Here is a 19,612-nt window from a genome sequence, read left to right on the forward strand (position 1 = left end):
TTCGTACGCGCTGTAAAACGCTCAGGTGAGAACCATGCCCATAGGGGATCATTGGTTCTTGCCTGTTGAGCGTTTTACAGCGCGTCGGAACGCTCAGGTGTGAACCCAGCCTTAGGGTTCATGCACACAAACGTATTTTCTTTCCGTGCCCGTTGCTTTTTGTTTGCGGAACCCTTCTTCTCGATGGGCCCGCATTGTAATGTATCCAACATCTACAAGATGGGGATAATAAGAGTCTTATCAGTGGGGGTCCCTGTTGATTACAAAAACGGGGGGCTAACAAGCATGTGTGTACGCGGCTCCATTCACCCCGACGGGACTGCTGGAGATGGCTGAGCAGATGTACTTGTTCTCCATCAGACCCCATATTTCTGAATGCAGTGGTGTTGTCTGCCGCTCCATTCAAATGCTGAAACACAGGACCCCACTCTCATGATCGGCAGGGGCCACAGCGGTCGGACCCCCTCAGATCAGACACATTCTTCCCTGGAAACTCATAGTAACCAATCATATCCGAGCTTTCATTCTGAGCTGGAGTGGAAAAATGAGAGCAGTGATCTGATTGGTTTCTGTAATAATACAGTCCCCCCCTGTGTACTACGGAGTCTGCACCCGGCGCGCACGCCGTCTAGAATGTATGGGCTCCCGGGAGATTTACGTTCCATCCCCCTCCCCTCTTTTCTTTCGCACCCCCCTCGCGCTGTCGCTTCCTGGTGGCGCGTCGTGATGACGTCACTCGCCAAGTTGCCGCGCCCCGAATGTGCGTCATCACGAAGGCCTAGTAACGGGAGAAAACAGGACGGGAGGAGTGACTGTCGGGATGTGACGGGGTGCCCGGGACGGCCGGTGGGTGAGACCTCCTGTGCCCCCACCCCAACCCCCATGTTATCCTTGGAGGACTGCGACTCTGTGTCATTCTGAGGCTGGAAAGGCTTGCTGAGAGTTGTAGTGCCTTCCTTAGGTTATATGGATTTTATAGCGGCAGGATGATCGCGGCTGCCCCTTAGGTGGTGCCATGTAGTGATACAGCCCAGGACCCTTCAGATGCATCCCCCCAGTGTATCCGTCATACAGAGGGGTCACCAGGTGGTCTATAGCTGTAGAAGCCGAGGGGTCTGTTCACACTTGGCAGATACTTTGCAGATTTCCATGTGACAAATTTACAGCATTAAAAAAAATAGAGGCGGATTTAAGAAATCTCGCATCAAAAATTTTCATCGGAAATTGACCCACGCTGCGGATCGGAAATCTTCTGCCTGTCGATGTAGGCTGAGGGTTTCCTTCACGGGGGCGAAATTCACAGCCGTTTGTAATACTTCCGTCCCCCCACTGATCCGTATAAAAAATCAGTGCTGCCATTGTCAGACTGTGCAGGGACCCCCCCCCTGCTGGTGACACCCATCTGGACCTTCATTGCAGACTGTTAGTAATGCATCCATAACTTCTAGTAGGGATAATAGAAGAATGGCACAACATAGAGCCATATAAACAGATGGGGAATACAACTAGTTACTATACCAGGCTTGTCAGGAGAGGGGGAGGGTCCTCTTCAAAGGTACATTCACGCGTGACTTAAACTACAGCGGACAAGTACGTTGCGGTTTTTGCCACGGATCTGTGGCAAAAAAAATGTATGCATAATTATAAATTGCTGTGGATTTTACCCTCTCGCACCATAAATTGACACGCTGCAGATTATAATTCCACTGCAGGTTTACGCAGCGTGTAGAGGTGCAACACTGTCAGGAGAGGTTACAGGCCTTTATAGGGGTTGTCCTGCATCTGAATACTTTTTGTAATTGCATGTGATTAATAATTTAGCACAGCCACTGAGTTATTCAATAAAATCTATCTGTATAGCGCCACCTGCAGTTTTTTTGCTTCTTATTTCTCTGTCCTGCTCACTGAGAAGGCCGCACTTGCTCAGTTTAATCCTTCAACTGCAGCAGAATGGACACGCCCCGCTTAGCGGCAGCAGAATGGACACGCCCCACTAGCTGGAGCAAAATGGACACACGCCCCCTTAGCGGCAGCGGAATGGACACACGCCCCCTTAGCGGCAGCGGAATGGACACACGCCCCCTTAGCGGCAGCGGAATGGACACACGCCCCCTTAGCGGCAGCGGAATGGACACACGCCCCCTTAGCGGCAGCGGAATGGACACACGCCCCCTTAGCGGCAGCGGAATGGACACACGCCCCCTTAGCGGCAGCGGAATGGACACACGCCCCCTTAGCGGCAGCGGAATGGACACACGCCCCCTTAGCGGCAGCGGAATGGACACACGCCCCCTTAGCGGCAGCGGAATGGACACACGCCCCCTTAGCGGCAGCGGAATGGACGCGCCCCCCTAAGCGGCAGCGGAATGGACGCGCCCCCTAAGCGGCAGCGGAATGGACGCGCCCCCTTAGCGGCAGCGGAATGGACACGCCCCCTTAGCGGCAGCGGAATGGACACGCCCCCTTAGCGGCAGCAGAATGGACACGCCCCCTAGCTGTCAGCTTGATATAAATCGAGCAGAGTAATGAATGGGGAGATCTCTGTGAGGTGCAGGGCTGGAAAGTGAAAGTCTTGTACTATATGATGTCTGATTTACATTTTTTTTTACATTAAAAGGGTTTTCCAGGATTTTAATACTTTAGGTAGGTCATCAGTATTTGATTGGTGGGGGTCCCGGGTGTCTCACTCCACTAATCAGCTGTTTTGAGAAGGCCCACTGTGAGCGCCGCAGCCTTCTCGCAGCTTGCCAAGCACAACGCCGTACATTGTATAGCGACTGTGCTTGGTATCACCCCTCAGCCCCATTCACTTATATAGGGCTGAGCTGCTCTTAGGTCTCGTGACCGATAAACATGTCGTCACTCCGCCTAGGAATAGCTGAGAGAAGGCCGCGGCGCTCACAGGCGTGTCGGTGCCTTCTCAAACAGCTGATCAGCGGAGGTCCCCGGTGTCGGACCCCCACCGATCAGATACTGATGACCTATCAAGATGATAGGTCATCAGTATCAAAATCTCGGAACACCCCTTTAAAGGGATTCTGTCACCTGGATTTTTCCTATAGAGCTGCGGACATGTGCTGCTAGATGGCCGCTAGCACATCCGCAATACCCAGTCCGCAATAGCTCTGTGTGCTTTTATTTAGGCAAAAAAACGATTTTATATATATGTAAATGAGGAAAGTAAGGAGCCCAAGGGGCTGTTACTAACGTCTCAGGAGCCCAGCCACGCCCGCTGTGAAGGGGCCCAGCACCGCCCGCATCCTCCGAATCTCCTCCTTGCTCCCCGAGGTGACCAAGTTAGAGCGCCGTAATCTCGCAGCTAGCGCATGCGCAGTTTGTTCCTTGAGGCTGATGCCAGCACAGGGAAGGGACACTATGCTGGCCCTGACATGCCGCTGCTCTCACTTGGTCACCTCGGGGAGCAAGGAGGAGATTCGGAGGAGGCGGGCGGTGCTGGGCTCCAGAAACATTAGTAACAGCCCCTTGGGCTCCTTTCTTGCCTCATTTACATATATATTTAATCGTTTTCTTACCTAAATAAAAGCACACAGAGCTATGTGGACTGGGTATTGCGGATATGCTAGCGGCGATCTAGCAGCCCATGTCCTCAGCTCTATAGGCAAAATCCAGGTGACAGAATCCCTTTAAATGGGTTTTCCGGTAATAATAATCTTCAGAAAATGTCCGCAGCCTGCAGAAGATTTAAACTTATCTGCACCCTTCCCCGCACTGTTTCCTCCAGCAGTGCATGGTCCAGCCTGTAACTGGCTTCAGCAGTGATGTGGCCACCAGTAGCCGGTCTTTGGTGGCCATGCACTGCTGGTGGAAACAATGCAGGGAGCGGAAGCTGGAGGCAGTGTGGAGTACCGCAGCAGTAGGGAGCAGTTATTTTTTTTTAAAATGAAATAATGCAGCTAAAAACTCAATTGCCCTAAAATAAAGTGTGAGCAAAATTCATGTGTGTGATGTCCCTAAAGAGGACTTGTCCCCTCTCCTGACATAATAACTACTTGCGTTCTCTTTGTAATAACAATTCTGGAGCGTCTATTGTTATGACTCTATTATTCCTACTAGAAGTTTATGAATGAATTGTCAGTAGTGTGTAATAAAGTCCCATCTGTTAAGCTGGGACAGGCCATTCCACCACAGTTTCATAGATTTTGTTTTTATGGCGTTCCCTATGTGGGAAAACTGACCTGTGCCCTTCGTTCTCCAGGTCAGTACTATTACGGAGATAACACATTTATATAGTTTTTCTTGTGTTTTAAATGGGTTCTCCAGTCTTTTAATATAGATGACCTATCCTCAGGATAGGTTATCAATATCCGATTGGCGGGGGTCTGACACCCGGCACCCCCGCCGATTAGGGGTGGGCGATATGGCCTAAAATCTATATCGCAATATATTGTTTTCTATATTGGAGGGGGGTGTTTAAACTTTTTTTTTTTTACTTTTTATTTAATAACTATTAGCCTCCTTAAGGGCTAGAACCCTTGTCCTATTCACCCTAATAGAGCTCTATGGTGAATAGGACTTTACACTCTCCCTGCTGCCCTGTGCTTTGTGCACACAACAGCAGGGAGCTGACCATGGCAGCCAGCCTCTCATGTGCCCCCCAGACCCTGATCCGCCCCCCTAGCCTCTGATCCGCCCCCCCCCAGCCTCTGATCAGCCCCCCCAGCCTCTGATCCGCCCCCCCAGCCTCTGATCAGCCCCCCAGCCTCTCCCTCTTATCAGCCCCCTCTGGTAACTCAAACCCCCCCCCCCAGTATTAATCATTGGTGGCAGTGGCCACAGGGTCCCCCTCCTCCTCCCCCCCATCATTGGTGGCAGTGGCCACAGGGTCCCCCTCCACCCCCCCATCATTGGTGGCAGTGGGCAGTTCCGATCGGAGTCCCAGCAGTGTCACGCTGGGGCTCCGATCGGTTACCATGGCAGCCAAGACGCTACTGAAGTCCTGGCTGCGATGGTATGTTAGTGAGCAGCATTATACTCACGTGCGCCGTGGCCGCCGGTCGCTCCTCCTTCTCATAGGTCTGTGCGGCGCATTGCTAATGCTATAAGCTTTAGCAATGCGCCGCACAGACAGAAGAAGGAGCGGCCACGGCGCACGTGAGTATAATGCTGCTCACTAACATACTATGGCAGCCAGGACTTCAGTAGCGTCTTGGCTGCCATGGTAACCGATCGGAGCCCCAGCGTTACACGCACCACGTGACTTCCGCTATAGACTTTTGGCAATCTATAGAGATCTAGCCGAACACCGGCACATTTATTGGTGGCGCAGAGGCCACAGCCCCTCCTCCTCCTACTCTGTCCTCATTGGTGGTCAGCGGCAGCCGCGCACAGTGGGGAGGGACTCCCTCCTTCTCCACTGTGCCGGCTCAGGAGAAAATGGTGCGCGCAGAGAACGCGATCATATCGCGGTCCGGCGATATGGCGAAGATCCATATCGTGGCCCAAATTTATATCACCCACCCCTACCGCCGATCAGCTGTATGAAGGGAAGGCGCGCGTCGTGTGCACGTGCCTTCTCCCTTCTCTCTTCCTGTTCACCACTGCGGTCTATGGCAAAGACCAGAGCAGCGGCAAACAGGAAGGGAGAGGGGAGACGGAACGTGCACACGACGCGCGCCTTCCCTTCATACAGCTGATCGGTGGGGGTGCCGGGTGTCGGACCCCTATCCATCTGATACTGATGACCTCTCCTAAGAATAGGCTATCAGTTTCTGGAGCCCAAAAAAACCCTTCAAGGTGTATTTTAATACGTAGAATTTATCAGCCAATCCAACTACTCTCACATTTAGCAGTCATTTCCAGCAGTAAAACCTCCAATATGTAATAGTGTTTTTTTTGTTTTGTTTTTTTACATAAACTGTGGTTAGATGATGATGATGTGTATGCAGTTCATTAGGGGCTTTTGATAATCTTCCCTTCTGAATTTATTCCGATTTGATAGAGCTGCTCCCAGAAATATAAATTATATTGCAGATGGTTATTACATGTTGACACTCACTTTTTTTTATTTCCATACTTTCTTAGCAGAGTTCTTCAGAATGGTGGGCGCTGGTCAGGAGATGGAAGTTCAGACGTCCTCAGCACAGCAGCCACCCCTGGTGCAGTCTACGGACACCAGTAGCCACCAGTATGAGTGTCACGATTGTGGGAAAGTCTTTAAGTGGTCCTCTAGACTGATTCATCACCAAAGGACTCACACGGGAGAGAGACCGTATAAATGTTCAGAGTGTCCCAAGGCCTTCAAAGGTTCTTCAGCGCTGCTCTATCACCAGAGAAGCCATACTGGGGAACGGCCGTACAAGTGCGGCGACTGCGGCAAAGCCTTCAAGCGTTCCTCCTTATTGCAGATCCACCAGAGCGTTCACACTGGATTTCGCTCTTTCAAGTGCAATGTTTGCGGGATGGCGTTCAAGTGGTCCTCTCATTATCAGTACCACATGAGGCAACACACGGGCGAGCGGCCGTACAAATGCAACCTCTGCGACAAGGCGTTTAAGAACTCCTCCAGCTTGAGACGACACCGAAACATTCACACCGGAGAGAGGCCGTACGTGTGTACTGTATGCGGCAAGGCCTTCACCCAGTCTACAAACCTGAAGCAACACGAAAGGATCCACACGGGGGAGCGTCCCTACAAGTGCAATGAATGCGGTAAATCCTTCACCCATTCCTCTAACCTTCTCCTTCACCAACGCACACACACTAACGGGCACACACACAAATGTGACTTGTGCGGCAAGGTGTTCATTTCAGAAGCTTTCCTGCAAAAGCATTTGCAGTCACACACCGTTGAGCAGACTTTTGTGCCGGCTGATACCGAAGTCTTCTTGACCACGACTGCCGACATGGAGACGGTGGAGATGCTCTATAAATGTGGCACTTGTGACTTGACGTTCAAGAACGAGGATTTGCTTCTCGAGCATCAGCAGAGCCATGCCGTAGAGCCGATGTATTCTTGCACGGCTTGTGATAAGACGTTTAAGAACGCCTCAGGACTGTCACACCACCAGCATACCCACTCCAACGAACGGCCTTATAAATGCTCCATATGTGAGAAGACGTTTGTGCAACTCTCCAACCTTTTGATGCACCAGAGAACCCACACTGAAGAGCAACAGCTGATCCAAACCGAAGCGGAGGTCACCTGCCCACAAACCATTGAAATAGTTCAACCGTTTGCAGCAGCCACCCCTCCGGAGGCTGTCGACCGCCCGTACAAATGCACAGACTGTAACAAAGCCTTCAAAGGGTCTTCAGGACTCCGTTACCACATGCGAGATCACACCGGAGAGCGTCCTTACAAATGTTCGGAGTGCGGTAAAGCTTTCAAACGCTCGTCACTGTTGTCCATCCACCAGCGGGTGCACACTGGCGTCAGGGCCTTCAAGTGCGCGGAGTGCGGCCTCACGTTCAAATGGTCTTCACATTATCAGTACCACTTACGACTCCACACAGGGGAAAGGCCTTACAGTTGCCCAGAGTGCGGCAAGTCGTTCAAAAACACCTCCTGTTTACGCCGCCACCGGCAGTTGCACACGGGCGAGCGCCCGTTTGCCTGCGTCATGTGCGGTAAGACCTTCACGCAGACGTCTAATTTACGGCAGCACGAAAGGACTCACACGGGAGAGAAGCCGTACAAGTGTGAAAAATGTGATAAAACCTTTACCCACTCTTCCAATTTGCAACTACATCAGCGCACACACTCCACTGACCGACCTTACCGGTGCACGGTGTGCGGCAAAGGCTTTGTCATGTCCTCTTATCTTCAGAGACACATGCGTACCCACGCGGTGGGGGGTGCCGAGTTGGTCGCACAGACGCCGCTTGGAGCTCAGAATGGACAAGCCCCAGCTGCCACCCCAAAATTGCACTTTATATCTGATATGCCCGCAACATTAAATCTCGAGGTCTGCAACCAAACCCCTTCGTTAAACCCACAACCCACCTTTTTCTTGGTACAAGTCCCACAGCAGAACGCCCCCAAGCTTATATTACTGCCCTCTCATCAAATATTAAACTGCCAGCAGAAGGTACCTGTAGCACCTAGTACTAATACCAGTCTAGCGACCATACCAAACAATGCAGGTCAGAAAAATCAGCAGAGTAGGGTTTCGCGAAAGAGAGCGAAGCAGAAAACCTCCATTGCGGTTCCTAATATTACGCCCCCGAATAAGAATATTCTCATTATGCCAAATACTAGCCAGGCATTGCCTAGTGTGCAACCCCTTCAATTTCAGGCTATTCAAAGCTTTCCCAGAGCGCAAACGTTATCCATGGGGCAGAACATCATTTTGTTGCAGAATGTGACCGAGCAAAGCCCTCTGCAGCTACCAGCGATGCAAATAAATGCAGCGCCGCCTGCTCCGAAAGCCGCCAACGTGCAAATCCAGCAGGTTTCCAGTCCACAAGATGTAACCCTTCAAAGTTTATCTAGCTCTCAGGAAGTATCGAACCTTCAAATGAAGACCCTACCACCTCCAGAAGAGATGTCCAGTATCCATGCCCTCTCTAACCCCCAAAACGTACATATCCACCAGGAACTACCCAATGTGCAGCTCCAGCCCAGCCCGAATGCAGCACACCTTTCAGATATCCACATGCAAGCACTTCAAGAAACGCAAAGTATCTCCAGCTTACAGGAACGTCAAAACTTGATCGTCGTGCAGAATTCCCCAGGGGAGGAGCTGCTAAGCACCAGCGAAAGTGTGGAAGGCTTGCAGTCTATGGAGGAAGTTCAGGACGTCCATTTTGAAACCCTTCAGACTGAAGACGGTCTGCAGAACGTCCTGGTGTTGCGGAACGCCGACGGCGAGCAAACGCGTTTGTGCGTGCAAGGAGTGGAGAACCTTCAGGGCTTACAAGACGTTTCGAACGTTCAGCTGCAAGCCATGTCCAATATGCAGGAGGCGGCAAACTCGGCTGGCGAATGTCAGAAAGTATTTATTATCCAGAGCTCTCAAGGGGAACAGACTCTGCAAGTGGTCGATAACTTTCAAGGAGATCAGAATCTGCACGTGGTAGAAAACATTCAAGGGCTGCAGGCCGGGCAGAACCAACTGCAAGTTGGGCAGAACCAGCTTCAGATGCTACCAGGCCTGCAGAGCCACAACACTGTGCAGCTTCCACAGAACATGCAGCTGAGGACTGTCCCGAGCAGTCAGGGGCTCCAGAACGTACAGACTGTCGGCTCCGGAACCCAGAACGTACAGACCATCCAGCTACTTCAGAAGAATACTGTGCAGGGATTACAGCACGTTTTGCCCTTCATTCAGATTGTACAGAGTGCTCCGAAAGTTCAGCTTGTCCATACTTTCTAATGTAGGCTGCGTTAAAGGGGTATTCCGGTTGGTACAAGTTATCCCCTATCTCTGGAACTCTCATAGAAATGAATGGAGCGGCCACCCAGGGAAACAACAGAGGGCCCGTTCTCATGATTGGTGGGGGTCCCAATGGTAGGACCCCCACCGATCTGATAGTTATCCCCTATCCTGTGGATATGGCATAACTTGTACCTACCAGAATACCCCTTTTAAAGGTTCACCTGTCAGGCCTGTTATGTTGCCATCTCAGAGAGGGGTCAAAATTCTTTATTTAAAGGGGTTGTCCCGGACATACCCTTTTTTTCACCCAGGCAGCCCCCCTGAGGCTAGCATCGGAGTTCCTGTCAGCCCCATGGAGAGCCCCAGTACGTCACCGGATCTCCTAAAAATGCCTTTGCCCTGTGTGATTTAGCGCAGGGCAAAGGAGAGCATCGGAGCATGAACTGCTCCAATGCTCATGTCAGGGGGGCTGCCGGGGTGAAAATGGAGGGATGTCCGGGTTCAGCTCTGAACCCGGACAACCCCTTTAAGGGGCAGAATACTTAAAAAAAAAAAAAAAAGCAGCATAAGGCCCCGTGCACACAACCGTATTTTGGGTCTTCATCGGATCTGCATTTTTTGTGGGTTGGATGCGGACCCATGCCTTTCAATGGGCCTGCAAAAAATGTGAACAGCACACTGTGTGCTGTCTGCATCCGTATGTCCGTTCTGTATCCTTGCAGAAAAGATATTTTTGTCCGTTTGTGAACAAGAATAGGTATTTTTATGCGGAAAGCACATATCCGATGTACGTGTTTTACGGATCCATGATTTGCGGACTGCAAAACGGATACGGCCGCGTGCATAGGGCCTTACGCACATTGCCTCCCTCCTGCTGTTGCTGTACTGGTGCTTACCATGTTCCTGCGGTTGTCTGCTTCATGGTCATGAAGATGATCCCTAGCTGAGGCAGGTCACCGTTGCTTCCATTGATTGGCTGAGCAAATATCTCCTGCCGTTTCCTGTGTGTCAAGCTGCCACCAGGAATTGGGGACCCGGTAAGAACTGCGATGGCAGCGACAACATGTTGGGGAGCAAACCTTTGTGTATGTAAAATATTTTATCCCGCTGGACAAACCCTTTAAGTGCAGGAGATTTTCATGACAGATCCGACAGTTTCCTTTTAAAAAGGGTCTGTCAACTCTCCAGACTAGTCCTAGAACTATGTTGTAGCATCTTTTCTTTAAATTCTGCCGTTCCTCTGTTATTCCTCCCAAAATATCAGCGTACAAGTGAAATGATAACATCCATTTTGTTCTCGTGTTTCCAGGAGGGATGACAGAGGAACAAGACCTTCCAGAATTGTCAGAAAAGATGTTATTTTTATGCAGGTGTCTGCTGACAAAGACCTGTTCGGAGAGCTGCCCGTATAGTAAGGACTCATGCACAGGACCGCGTGCGGCCAGGGAAACACGGCCAGTATGTCGGCCGCATCTCCAAGAACGACGCTGGTCATCTGACCCGAGCTTACTGCATCCTAATGATGAGTACAGTACAATAGACACGCAGTCAGATAGGAACTCGCTGCTTCCTAAATTACTATGATGCAGTCAGTTCGGGTCAGATGAGCAGCCGTCGGACCGGGAGATGCAGCCAAACAAGGGTCGTGTGCATGAGCCCTAAGGCCGTGTTCACATTTTCGCGTCTGTGTTTCATCTGCAAAGAATCCGCGGTTGTCCGTGTGTCCGTTTTTAGCATCCGTGTGTCATCCGTAATTCACGGACGTTGCTCAGCTGGAAAATTCATTTCCCAAGAATCTCCTATTAGTCTTCAATGAAAAACAGACACAACACGGATGCCAACCGTGTTGTGTCAGTGATTCTTACTGACCCAAAAACTTAAATGGGCGTGCTTGGACCGCATCACGGACCAAAGTAGTGCCTGTCTCCGAGTTTTTTTTTTTTACTGACCCACAGTCAGTAAAAAAATACTGAAATGTGAACAGACACATTTAAATCGATGGGTACGGTGCTGTCCGCAGAAAATGTGAACGAGGCCTTAGACTGACACTACAGCAGTGCCTGATTTGCACGTGCCGCCATACACAAGAAACCTTGGACCAGTCTGAACAGCTCGGCTATAGTTTGCCCGTTCTCCACGACCCTTGCCTTACAGACGCCTCCAGTCATGCATGGCAGTGTCCGCAGGACGGTTTTCAGTTCCCTAGGATTTAATATATATCGTTTCTAGTATATCTACTAATGCTATCATGTTAAGCGACATTCTGTCCGAGCCAATTATCTGCCATTTTTTTTTTAAACAAAAATATATAGCACTTTCTTGGAGAATGATTAGTGGTCTAGATTCCCCCTCCGTTCCCCGATCATTTCCCGTATTGTAGCACGAGCATGCACCTTCCTTGGATTTCTTTAGACAAAAAATGTTTTAAAAATAGCTGCGGTAACGTTAAAAGTGAGCGATACTTGGCATAGTATGAATTAACATTTTTCTATTCTCATTGGAGCGTCTGGGGGCGATAGTTCTGTAGAATCCACATACATTGCATTGAGCCTATTGGCTGGGAGTGGTCATTTCTTGTAAGTCAAGGGGGATCGGTAAGGTAAAATTACACACGGTCGAAGTCGATGAGAATTTTGCAAATGAAATTTGCAGTATAAATACCTGCACGTAACCTCGTGCGCGAACCTGTAGCATTTTTATGATAATTTCAGTAACAGAATCGGCGCCATTTGGTGCGGCTGGTGTGAAGTATCGTCAGATCTGGTACAGATTTTTCTCTGCAAACCTGCTACTGTGGCTATATCCAAAATGTTTTTAGTGGTTGAATGGGTCAAGGGAACAGTTAGGACTCATGCATACCGCCATTGTCAGCCGGTGTCCGTATTGCGGCCTGCAAACAGCAGGTCCGCAGCATACGGGCATTGGCCGTGTGCGAACCATATCACTTGAATGGGTCCGCAGTCCGATGACTACAGAGTGCTTCCATGGGTTTTCTGTCATTGCCTCCGCATGGCAAAAAACTAGTGCATGCACTACCTTCTTGTGATGAGGATCGCGAACCCCATTCAAAAGAATGGGTCTGCGTCCGCAGACGGTGAGCACAGGGTCGGTGCCCGTGCATTGCAGACCGCATCCTGTGGCTGGTAAAGCCTCCCTTAGCACATGATTACAATTCATCTACATAGGGCTCTGTTCACACTGTCATTGTAAACTCACTCCGTAGTCTCTGTAGATCTTATGGAAAGAAAAGCGCAGCATAGTCAAACGTCGGAAAAAAACTTACACGTAACCGGCAAAGTAGCTGTGATATGCGAGATCTGTGTTGTATTTTTTTAGTTTTTTTTTTTTTTCCCTTACCCATTGACCTCAATGGGTCAATAAAAAAAACGGATGCAACACAGCCGTCATACGTATTTTGCAGACCGCAAAATACATATGGTCCTGTGAATGTACCCTTACTCTGTCCTTGGGTATCGGTAATATCTGTCATGCAGTGGATCCTGCATGGAAGTGACTTTGTAAATGCATGAAATCATCATGTTCTGATCCTGTCTTCTACTTTTTAGTTAATTTACAGTACTGCAGGCTTCAGAGCAGAACTCTCCTGGCTTAGTGTATGTACAGAGCATGCTCTGGAGATTTGCATTCTGGAGAATGTCTGATTTAGACCCCATGCACTTGACCGTATCAGTTCCGTTATTTTCAATGGATCTGTGGTTCCGCATTTTGAGAACATAATCTATCTTTTTGCACAGTGGATATAAGGATGCGGAAAGCACGTGGATGATCAGTGTGCTTTCCGCATCCATATATCCGTTCCGCAAAAAGATACAGCATGTCCTATACTTGTCGGGCAAATACGGACTGTGGACCCATTGAAAAGAACAGGTCCGCAAATAAAATGGGGACTGCACACGGGCCGCATCCATATTTTTGGAAAAAGGATACGGTTGTGTACATGGGGCCTTAGAAAAGACAATGGGACACATTTACTAAAATCCTCTTTGTACGCCGGTCTTAGTTCCCCCCTTGCGCTGCTTTAAGATTCCTATAACTTATGATCAGGTGTTCCCCTTGTCATCAATTAGGCGCATCTATAGCAGTCCTTGCACCTGTCCTTTGTCAACATTTACGCCTGTAAATGTTAGTAAATTTGCCAGGTCTGAAGTCCCAGCACCGCCCCCATCCCGTCCAACTGGCGAACACGGCGTAAAACCGGCCGTACGACTAAGTATTGTCGCACGGCTGGTTAAAAAGGGGACTTGAGACTACTGTTTGGCTAAAATAGTCCCTTAATAAATGTGCCCCTATCGCTTCCATTTTAATATAGGAGCACAACTCAGCGGTTAGTGGTGTGCCTGTACGTAAACTTGCAACCAGCAAAATTGTGAATGCTGCTCTGGATTAGGCCTCCTTCAGATGGGGGTGTCCAGTGCGGAAAACATGCTCCGTGTGGGAGCAAGATCTCCCATTATGCTCGTTTTACAGCATTCTAATGCTGCGCGTCTCTGTCCGACCTTGCATCTACTGATTTATACCGACCTCAAGCTGTCGGTATAATTCAGTAGATACAAGGTCTGGCAGAGATGCGCAGCATTAGAAATGTGAAAAGAGCAGTGTCCAGTACTCTCTGCTCTGCACTGATGAGGGGCAATTACCCCGAAACGGCTGTCTGCAGATGAGGTGCTGGCTTATTTAATATCCGAGTCATGTCGCAAGGCCTGTTTAAAGGGTCGAACAATGACTTATAGGATAGCTGCCTTACCTCTGGTGGCATCAGAAGCAGAGCGTGTTAATCGCTCATTTGCCTTCCATTCTTCCCAGAATTCCAGAGGAGCATGTATGACCTATAAGCCTCCTCACGTGCTCTCGTCAAGGAGACCTAGTACCCCCCCAAATCATAACGGGAAATGACGCTCCCACACTGAGCTTGTTTTTTCGCATGTTTTTGATGCGTGTCTGAAAGAGGCCTTATGCTGGGTTTCTCGCCGTGGCAGCTAATGTCCACATCATTTTGCAGGATAATGGAGATATTTTCTTCAAATTCATTTGGCTGCTGGCTGGGTGGATCAGCGGGTGTTGTGACCACCGCATCACAGCCTCACCATGGAAACTCAACCTTAGGCCTCATGCACACGACCGCGCCGCGTTCTACAGTCCGCAAAACACAGATAGTGGCCGTGGGCCACCCATAATAGAAATGCCTATTGTCGTCTGCAAAACGGACAAGAATAGGACATGTTCTATTTTTTTATATTTTTTTTTTTTTGCGGGGCCACGGAATATGTGCTGTCCACATGTTTTTGGGCCCCATTGAAGTGAATGGGTCCGCATCCGAGCGGCACGTGTGCGCGAGGCCTTATAATACAGGGTGTATATAAGTGATTTCTTTGGATGTAGATTATGTCTGTATGTAAAAATAGGACATACGGGGGGGGGGGGGGGGGTAAAAGTGTCCGCAACGAGGGGGGGGGGGGGGGGGGGGGGGGAGTGTCCGCAAGGTGAAGTTACTGTACCACCATTCTTGACAGATAACGTCACAGAAGTAGCCAATATGAGCGGGACATGCAGTTATTTCAGCAGCACTCCGAACCTGCTTCTTGTTCCTCACTTGCATATATTTATTAAATCTAGTAATTAAGTTATGAAATTGTGTAACGCGTCTCTAGTTTTCTGCTATTAAATGATTTTTAAGAGTTATTGTTTTTTGGCTCCAGAGACTCTCTAAGAAAAAAACAAAACAAAATGGAAACCTGTAGCTAAAGAAATGGTATGTTACTGACCGATAAAAGGGGCCTTTACATATACAGTCTAACCTATGTTATGCTAAAATAGTAGAATAAAGTATCGGGTACAGCCACAAGCATATCGATGGCGCTGAGCTGGTCCCCGGCACGCTTTGGCTTCTTCGTTCTTCTGATTGCTGAGGGTGCCGGGTATAGAGCAAATAGTTTTGTAAGACGGAGTGTCCCTGAAGCTGAGGGCGTTCGCCCTGCCACTGAATTGACAGGGTAGCGGCGCAGGTACATTCACTGCTCCAGCAGTGAAAGTAGGGCCTCCGCGCTTGCGCCACTATTCGGCACAGGCCCTGTCAATCAAGCGGCAGAGGGAGCGTCTTTTTGCTTTAGGGACAGCCAGTCTTAACGAATCAATTTCCTAATCTCTAGAAAGTCATATTTCAGCTACAGGTCTGGACTAGTAGCCAAAATAGCACAAAAATGTTATGTAATTAGACTACTTAAGGAATATAGTGTACTCGGTTACAAGTCCGATGTATGTACGAGAGGGGTACACACCCTGCCTAGCCTGGGCACAGATCGCCAGGTAGCTGTGAATGCACAAAGCTAGCTCAGCCAAATGTAATGATACCTTACATTTAGAAATCAGTTAATTCATCCTGAATTTTTTTTTTTACTTTTAGTCCATAGGCAAATGAGCAGTTAAGTGCACTGAGGGCAGGCCCAAGTTACTCTGTGCTTCACATTGCCAGGTTCCTGCATACTGTATTTTTCGCCCCATAAGACGCGCCCCCCCCCCCCCCCCCCCCAAAAAAAAAATGAATGGAAGCTCTCATTAGTACCAGAGGACTGGGAAGTGGTGAAGGCTCTGTACTCACTGCTTTCTGGTCCTTGGCTGTGCTGTGGCTGCGCACAGCGTGAGGGCGCTCTGTGACCTCATGCTGTGCACGTCGGGTCACAGCACAGCCGACAGCAGGAGGAGCGCTGGCGGAGAGCAGCGGTGTTGTCCGGAGCAGGAGAGGTAAGTGTTTTTTTATATTTTATTTTATGTGTTTTAGATAAAATACTTGAAAAGGCAACAGACAAGAAAAAAGGTTTCCCTGAAGAGAGACCCCAAAGAAAAAACTTTCCCTTTCGTTCCTATGGGTCAAATGATAGGTCCTATAGGGGAAAAGGGAAAACGGGAAGATGGAGCTACCCCAAAGATGGAAGAGGCAGGGGTTTCCTTTTTAATCCCCAGAATAGAAATACCAAAAATAAATGACGCCAGAGTCGGGGGAAGGCTATCAAAGTTCCTAACCCAATGGGAAAAAATTACATCAAACCCTTGGATTCTAGACATAATTGCTGAAGGATACAAGATAGAGTTTACAGCCCTTTCCCCAAAGAAATTTGTAATAACAATGCCTCCATCCATTCTACAAAAAAAAGAGACTCTGGAAAGGGGTTCAAGAATTGTTGAATCTGGGGGTTATAACGCAGGTTCCCCCCTCTCAAGAAAAACAGGGGTTTTACTCCACACTGTTCCTAGTGTCCAAACCAGATGGAACATTCAGGACAATAATACATTTAAAACAACTCAACAAAAACATACTCTACAAAAAATTCAAAATGGAATCCATTTCGTCAACTATCCCTTTAATAAGTCTGAGTTCTTTAATGTGTTCTGTAGATCTCAAAGACGCATATTATCACATACCTATCAGACAAAAATCACAAAAAGTCCTGAGGTTTGCGTTAAAAGACACAACAGGGAAGGTGCATCATTTTCAGTTCAAGGCCCTGCCTTTTGGCATTTCCGCAGCACCAAGAATATTCACCAAAATAATAGTGGAAGTAGTGGCCCATCTAAGAAAGCAAGCCATAATAATAATCCCATACATAGACGACTTTCTGTTATTAGCAGAATCAAAAGAAAAATTTGAAAGGGACTTAAGATCCTTTCTATCCCTTTTAGAACAGCTGGGTTGAATCATAAATATAAAAAAATGAATGGAAGCTCTCATTAGTACCAGAGGACTGGGAAGTGGTGAAGGCTCTGTACTCACCGCTTTCTGGTCCTTGGCTGTGCTGTGGCTGCGCACAGCGTGAGGGCGCTCTGTGACCTCATGCTGTGCACGTCGGGTCACAGCACAGCCGACAGCAGGAGGAGCGTTGGCGGAGAGCAGCGGTGTTGTCCGGAGCAGGAGAGGTAAGTGTTTTTTTATATTTTATTTTATGTGCTATGAGGCCGCTGGGGGCTGATGAAAGGTGCATGGTACTCTTATCTCAGGTCTGATAGGGGGTCATGATTGCTGGTCTGACGAGGTCTAATGAAAACTAATTTTTGCCAATTCACCACCTTGACGGCAGGAGGAGATTGACCCCTGACCTGCCTTAATGAATACTTCTGTTCAGTTTTTACAAAAGAAAAAGGAGAAGGACCTCCACTAGAAAGAATGACTATTAAATCGTTTGATGCATGTATCTTTACAGAGGAAGATGTTCTAAGTTTGCTGTCTAAGGTGAAGACAGATAAGTCACAGGGGCCTGATGAGATACACCCAAAATTATTAAAAGAGCTTAGTGGTGAGCTGGCAAAACCGTTAACAGATTTATTTAACCAATCATTAGTAACAGGAGTCGTCCCGGAAGATTGGAAATTGGCAAATGTCGTGCCCATTCACACGAAAGGTAGTAGGGAGGAATCGAGCAACTATAGACCAGTGAGTCTGACATCAATAGTAGGCAAATTAATGGAAACCCTATTAAAGGATAGGATTGTGGAACATCTAAAATCCCATGGATTGCAAGATGAAAAACAACATGGGTTTACTTCAGGGAGATCATGTCAAACAAATCTTATAGATTTTTTTGACTGGGTGAATAAAATAATAGACGGTGGAGGTGCAGTAGACATCGCATATCTAGATTTTAGTAAGGCTTTTGACACTGTCCCACATAGAAGACTTATCAATAAACTGCAGTCATTGAGCATGGACTCCCATATTGTTGAGTGGATTAGGCAGTGGCTGAGTGACAGACAACAGAGGGTTGTAGTCAATGGAGAACATTCAAAACAAGGTAATGTTACCAGTGGGGTTCCACAGGGATCTGTACTGGGACCGATTTTGTTTAATATCTTCATAAGTGATATTGCAAAAGGCCTCGCTGGTAAGGTTTGTCTTTTTGCTGATGACACAAAGATATGTAACAGGGTTGATGTTCCTGGAGGGAAACGCCAAATGGAAAAGGATTTAGGAAAACTAGAAGAATGGTCAGAACTCTGGAAACTGAAATTTAATGTGGATAAGTGCAAGATAATGCACCTGGGGCGTAAAAACCCAAGGGCAGAATATAGAATATTTGACACAGTCCTGACCTCAGTATCTGAGGAAAGGGATTTAGGAGTAATTATTTCAGAAGACTTAAAGGTGGGAAGACAATGTAATAGAGCAGCACGAAATGCCAGCAGAATGCTTGGATGTATAGGGAGAGGTATGAGCAGTAGAAAGAGTGAAGTGCTTATGCCGCTGTACAGAACACTGGTGAGACCTCACTTGGAGTATTGTGCGCAGTACTGGAGGCCATATCTCCAGAAGGATATAGATACTCTAGAGAGAGTTCAGAGAAGAGCTACTAAACTAGTACATGGATTGCAGGATAAAACTTACCAGGAAAGGTTAAAGGACCTTAATATGTATAGCTTGGAAGAAAGAAGAGACAGAGGGGATATAATAGAAACTTTTAAATACATAAAGGGAATCAACTCGGTAAAGGAAGAGAGCATATTTAAAAGAAGAAAAACTACCACAAGAGGACACAGTTTTAAGTTAGAGGGGCAAAGGTTTAAAAGTAATATAAGGAAGTATTACTTTACTGAGAGAGTAGTGGATGCATGGAATAGCCTTCCTGCAGAAGTGGTAGCTGCAAATACAGTGAAGGGGTTTAAGCATGCATGGGATAGGCATAAGGCCATCCTTCATATAAGATAGGGCCGGGGGCTATCCATAGTATTCAGTATATTGGGCAGACTAGATGGGCCAAATGGTTCTTATCTGCCGACACATTCTATGTTTCTGTAGGGGCAGGAAACAGAGAAAGGTTAAATTGCCCCCGCCCTTCATCATCCTCAGTGTTTTCCTGCCCCTACAGCGGACAGGGCAGAGAAAGGACCTCTCTGGAGAGAGGTGAACCAATGTACCTGGCAGTGGAGGTCATCGGTGGCCAGGCCTCCCATGATTTTATTTGGCTGTGAAGTACTTCTCTGCTAGCCGGCGGTATTATTCCAATGCTGAGCCGAGGAGGGGGGACGGACTTCGTATCTGTACATCGGGTACCTGTGTCTGGCGCGTGTATCGCGCACGTCTTCCTTGCTCTCATATGAGCCTAAGCAGACGCAAACCGGAACCCTCCCCCACGTGATCTTCAGCGTCGGACGCCACTTCCGGTGACAGTGGAACCCAGGGAGACGTTCCGGAAATAAAGAGGTGGCAGCAAGTTCGGTTGCAGGAAGCCACGTTTGGATTCTGATCCGAGGCGGAGGATCACATCCAC

The 19,612-nt window shown here is 48.4% G+C and overlaps 1 protein-coding gene across 2 annotated transcripts; it reads left to right on the top strand.

The window, feature by feature from the left end:
• Positions 1 to 676: 676 nt before the first annotated feature.
• On the top strand, positions 677 to 9,612 carry ZNF628 (zinc finger protein 628). Of its 2 annotated transcripts, none has more exons than XM_040405549.1 (2): positions 677 to 846; positions 6,043 to 9,612. In XM_040405549.1, exon 2 carries the CDS (start codon positions 6,057 to 6,059, stop codon positions 9,333 to 9,335), a length of 3,279 nt encoding a protein of 1,092 aa, XP_040261483.1. In that variant the 5' UTR covers positions 677 to 846; positions 6,043 to 6,056; the 3' UTR covers positions 9,336 to 9,612. The 2 variants fall into 2 exon arrangements, with proteins under 2 accessions (XP_040261483.1, XP_040261484.1); XM_040405550.1 differs by having other exon boundaries at positions 6,046 to 9,612.
• Positions 9,613 to 19,612: the final 10,000 nt, after the last annotated feature.

Source organism: Bufo bufo, chromosome 8 (genome assembly GCF_905171765.1).
Source record: "Bufo bufo chromosome 8, aBufBuf1.1, whole genome shotgun sequence".
NCBI lineage: Eukaryota > Metazoa > Chordata > Amphibia > Anura > Bufonidae > Bufo > Bufo bufo.

Excerpts from the sequence above, each read along its gene's own strand:
- ZNF628 (XM_040405549.1), top strand. The coding sequence starts at position 6,057 with ATGGTGGGCGCTGGTCAGGAGATGGAAGTTCAGACGTCCTCAGCACAG.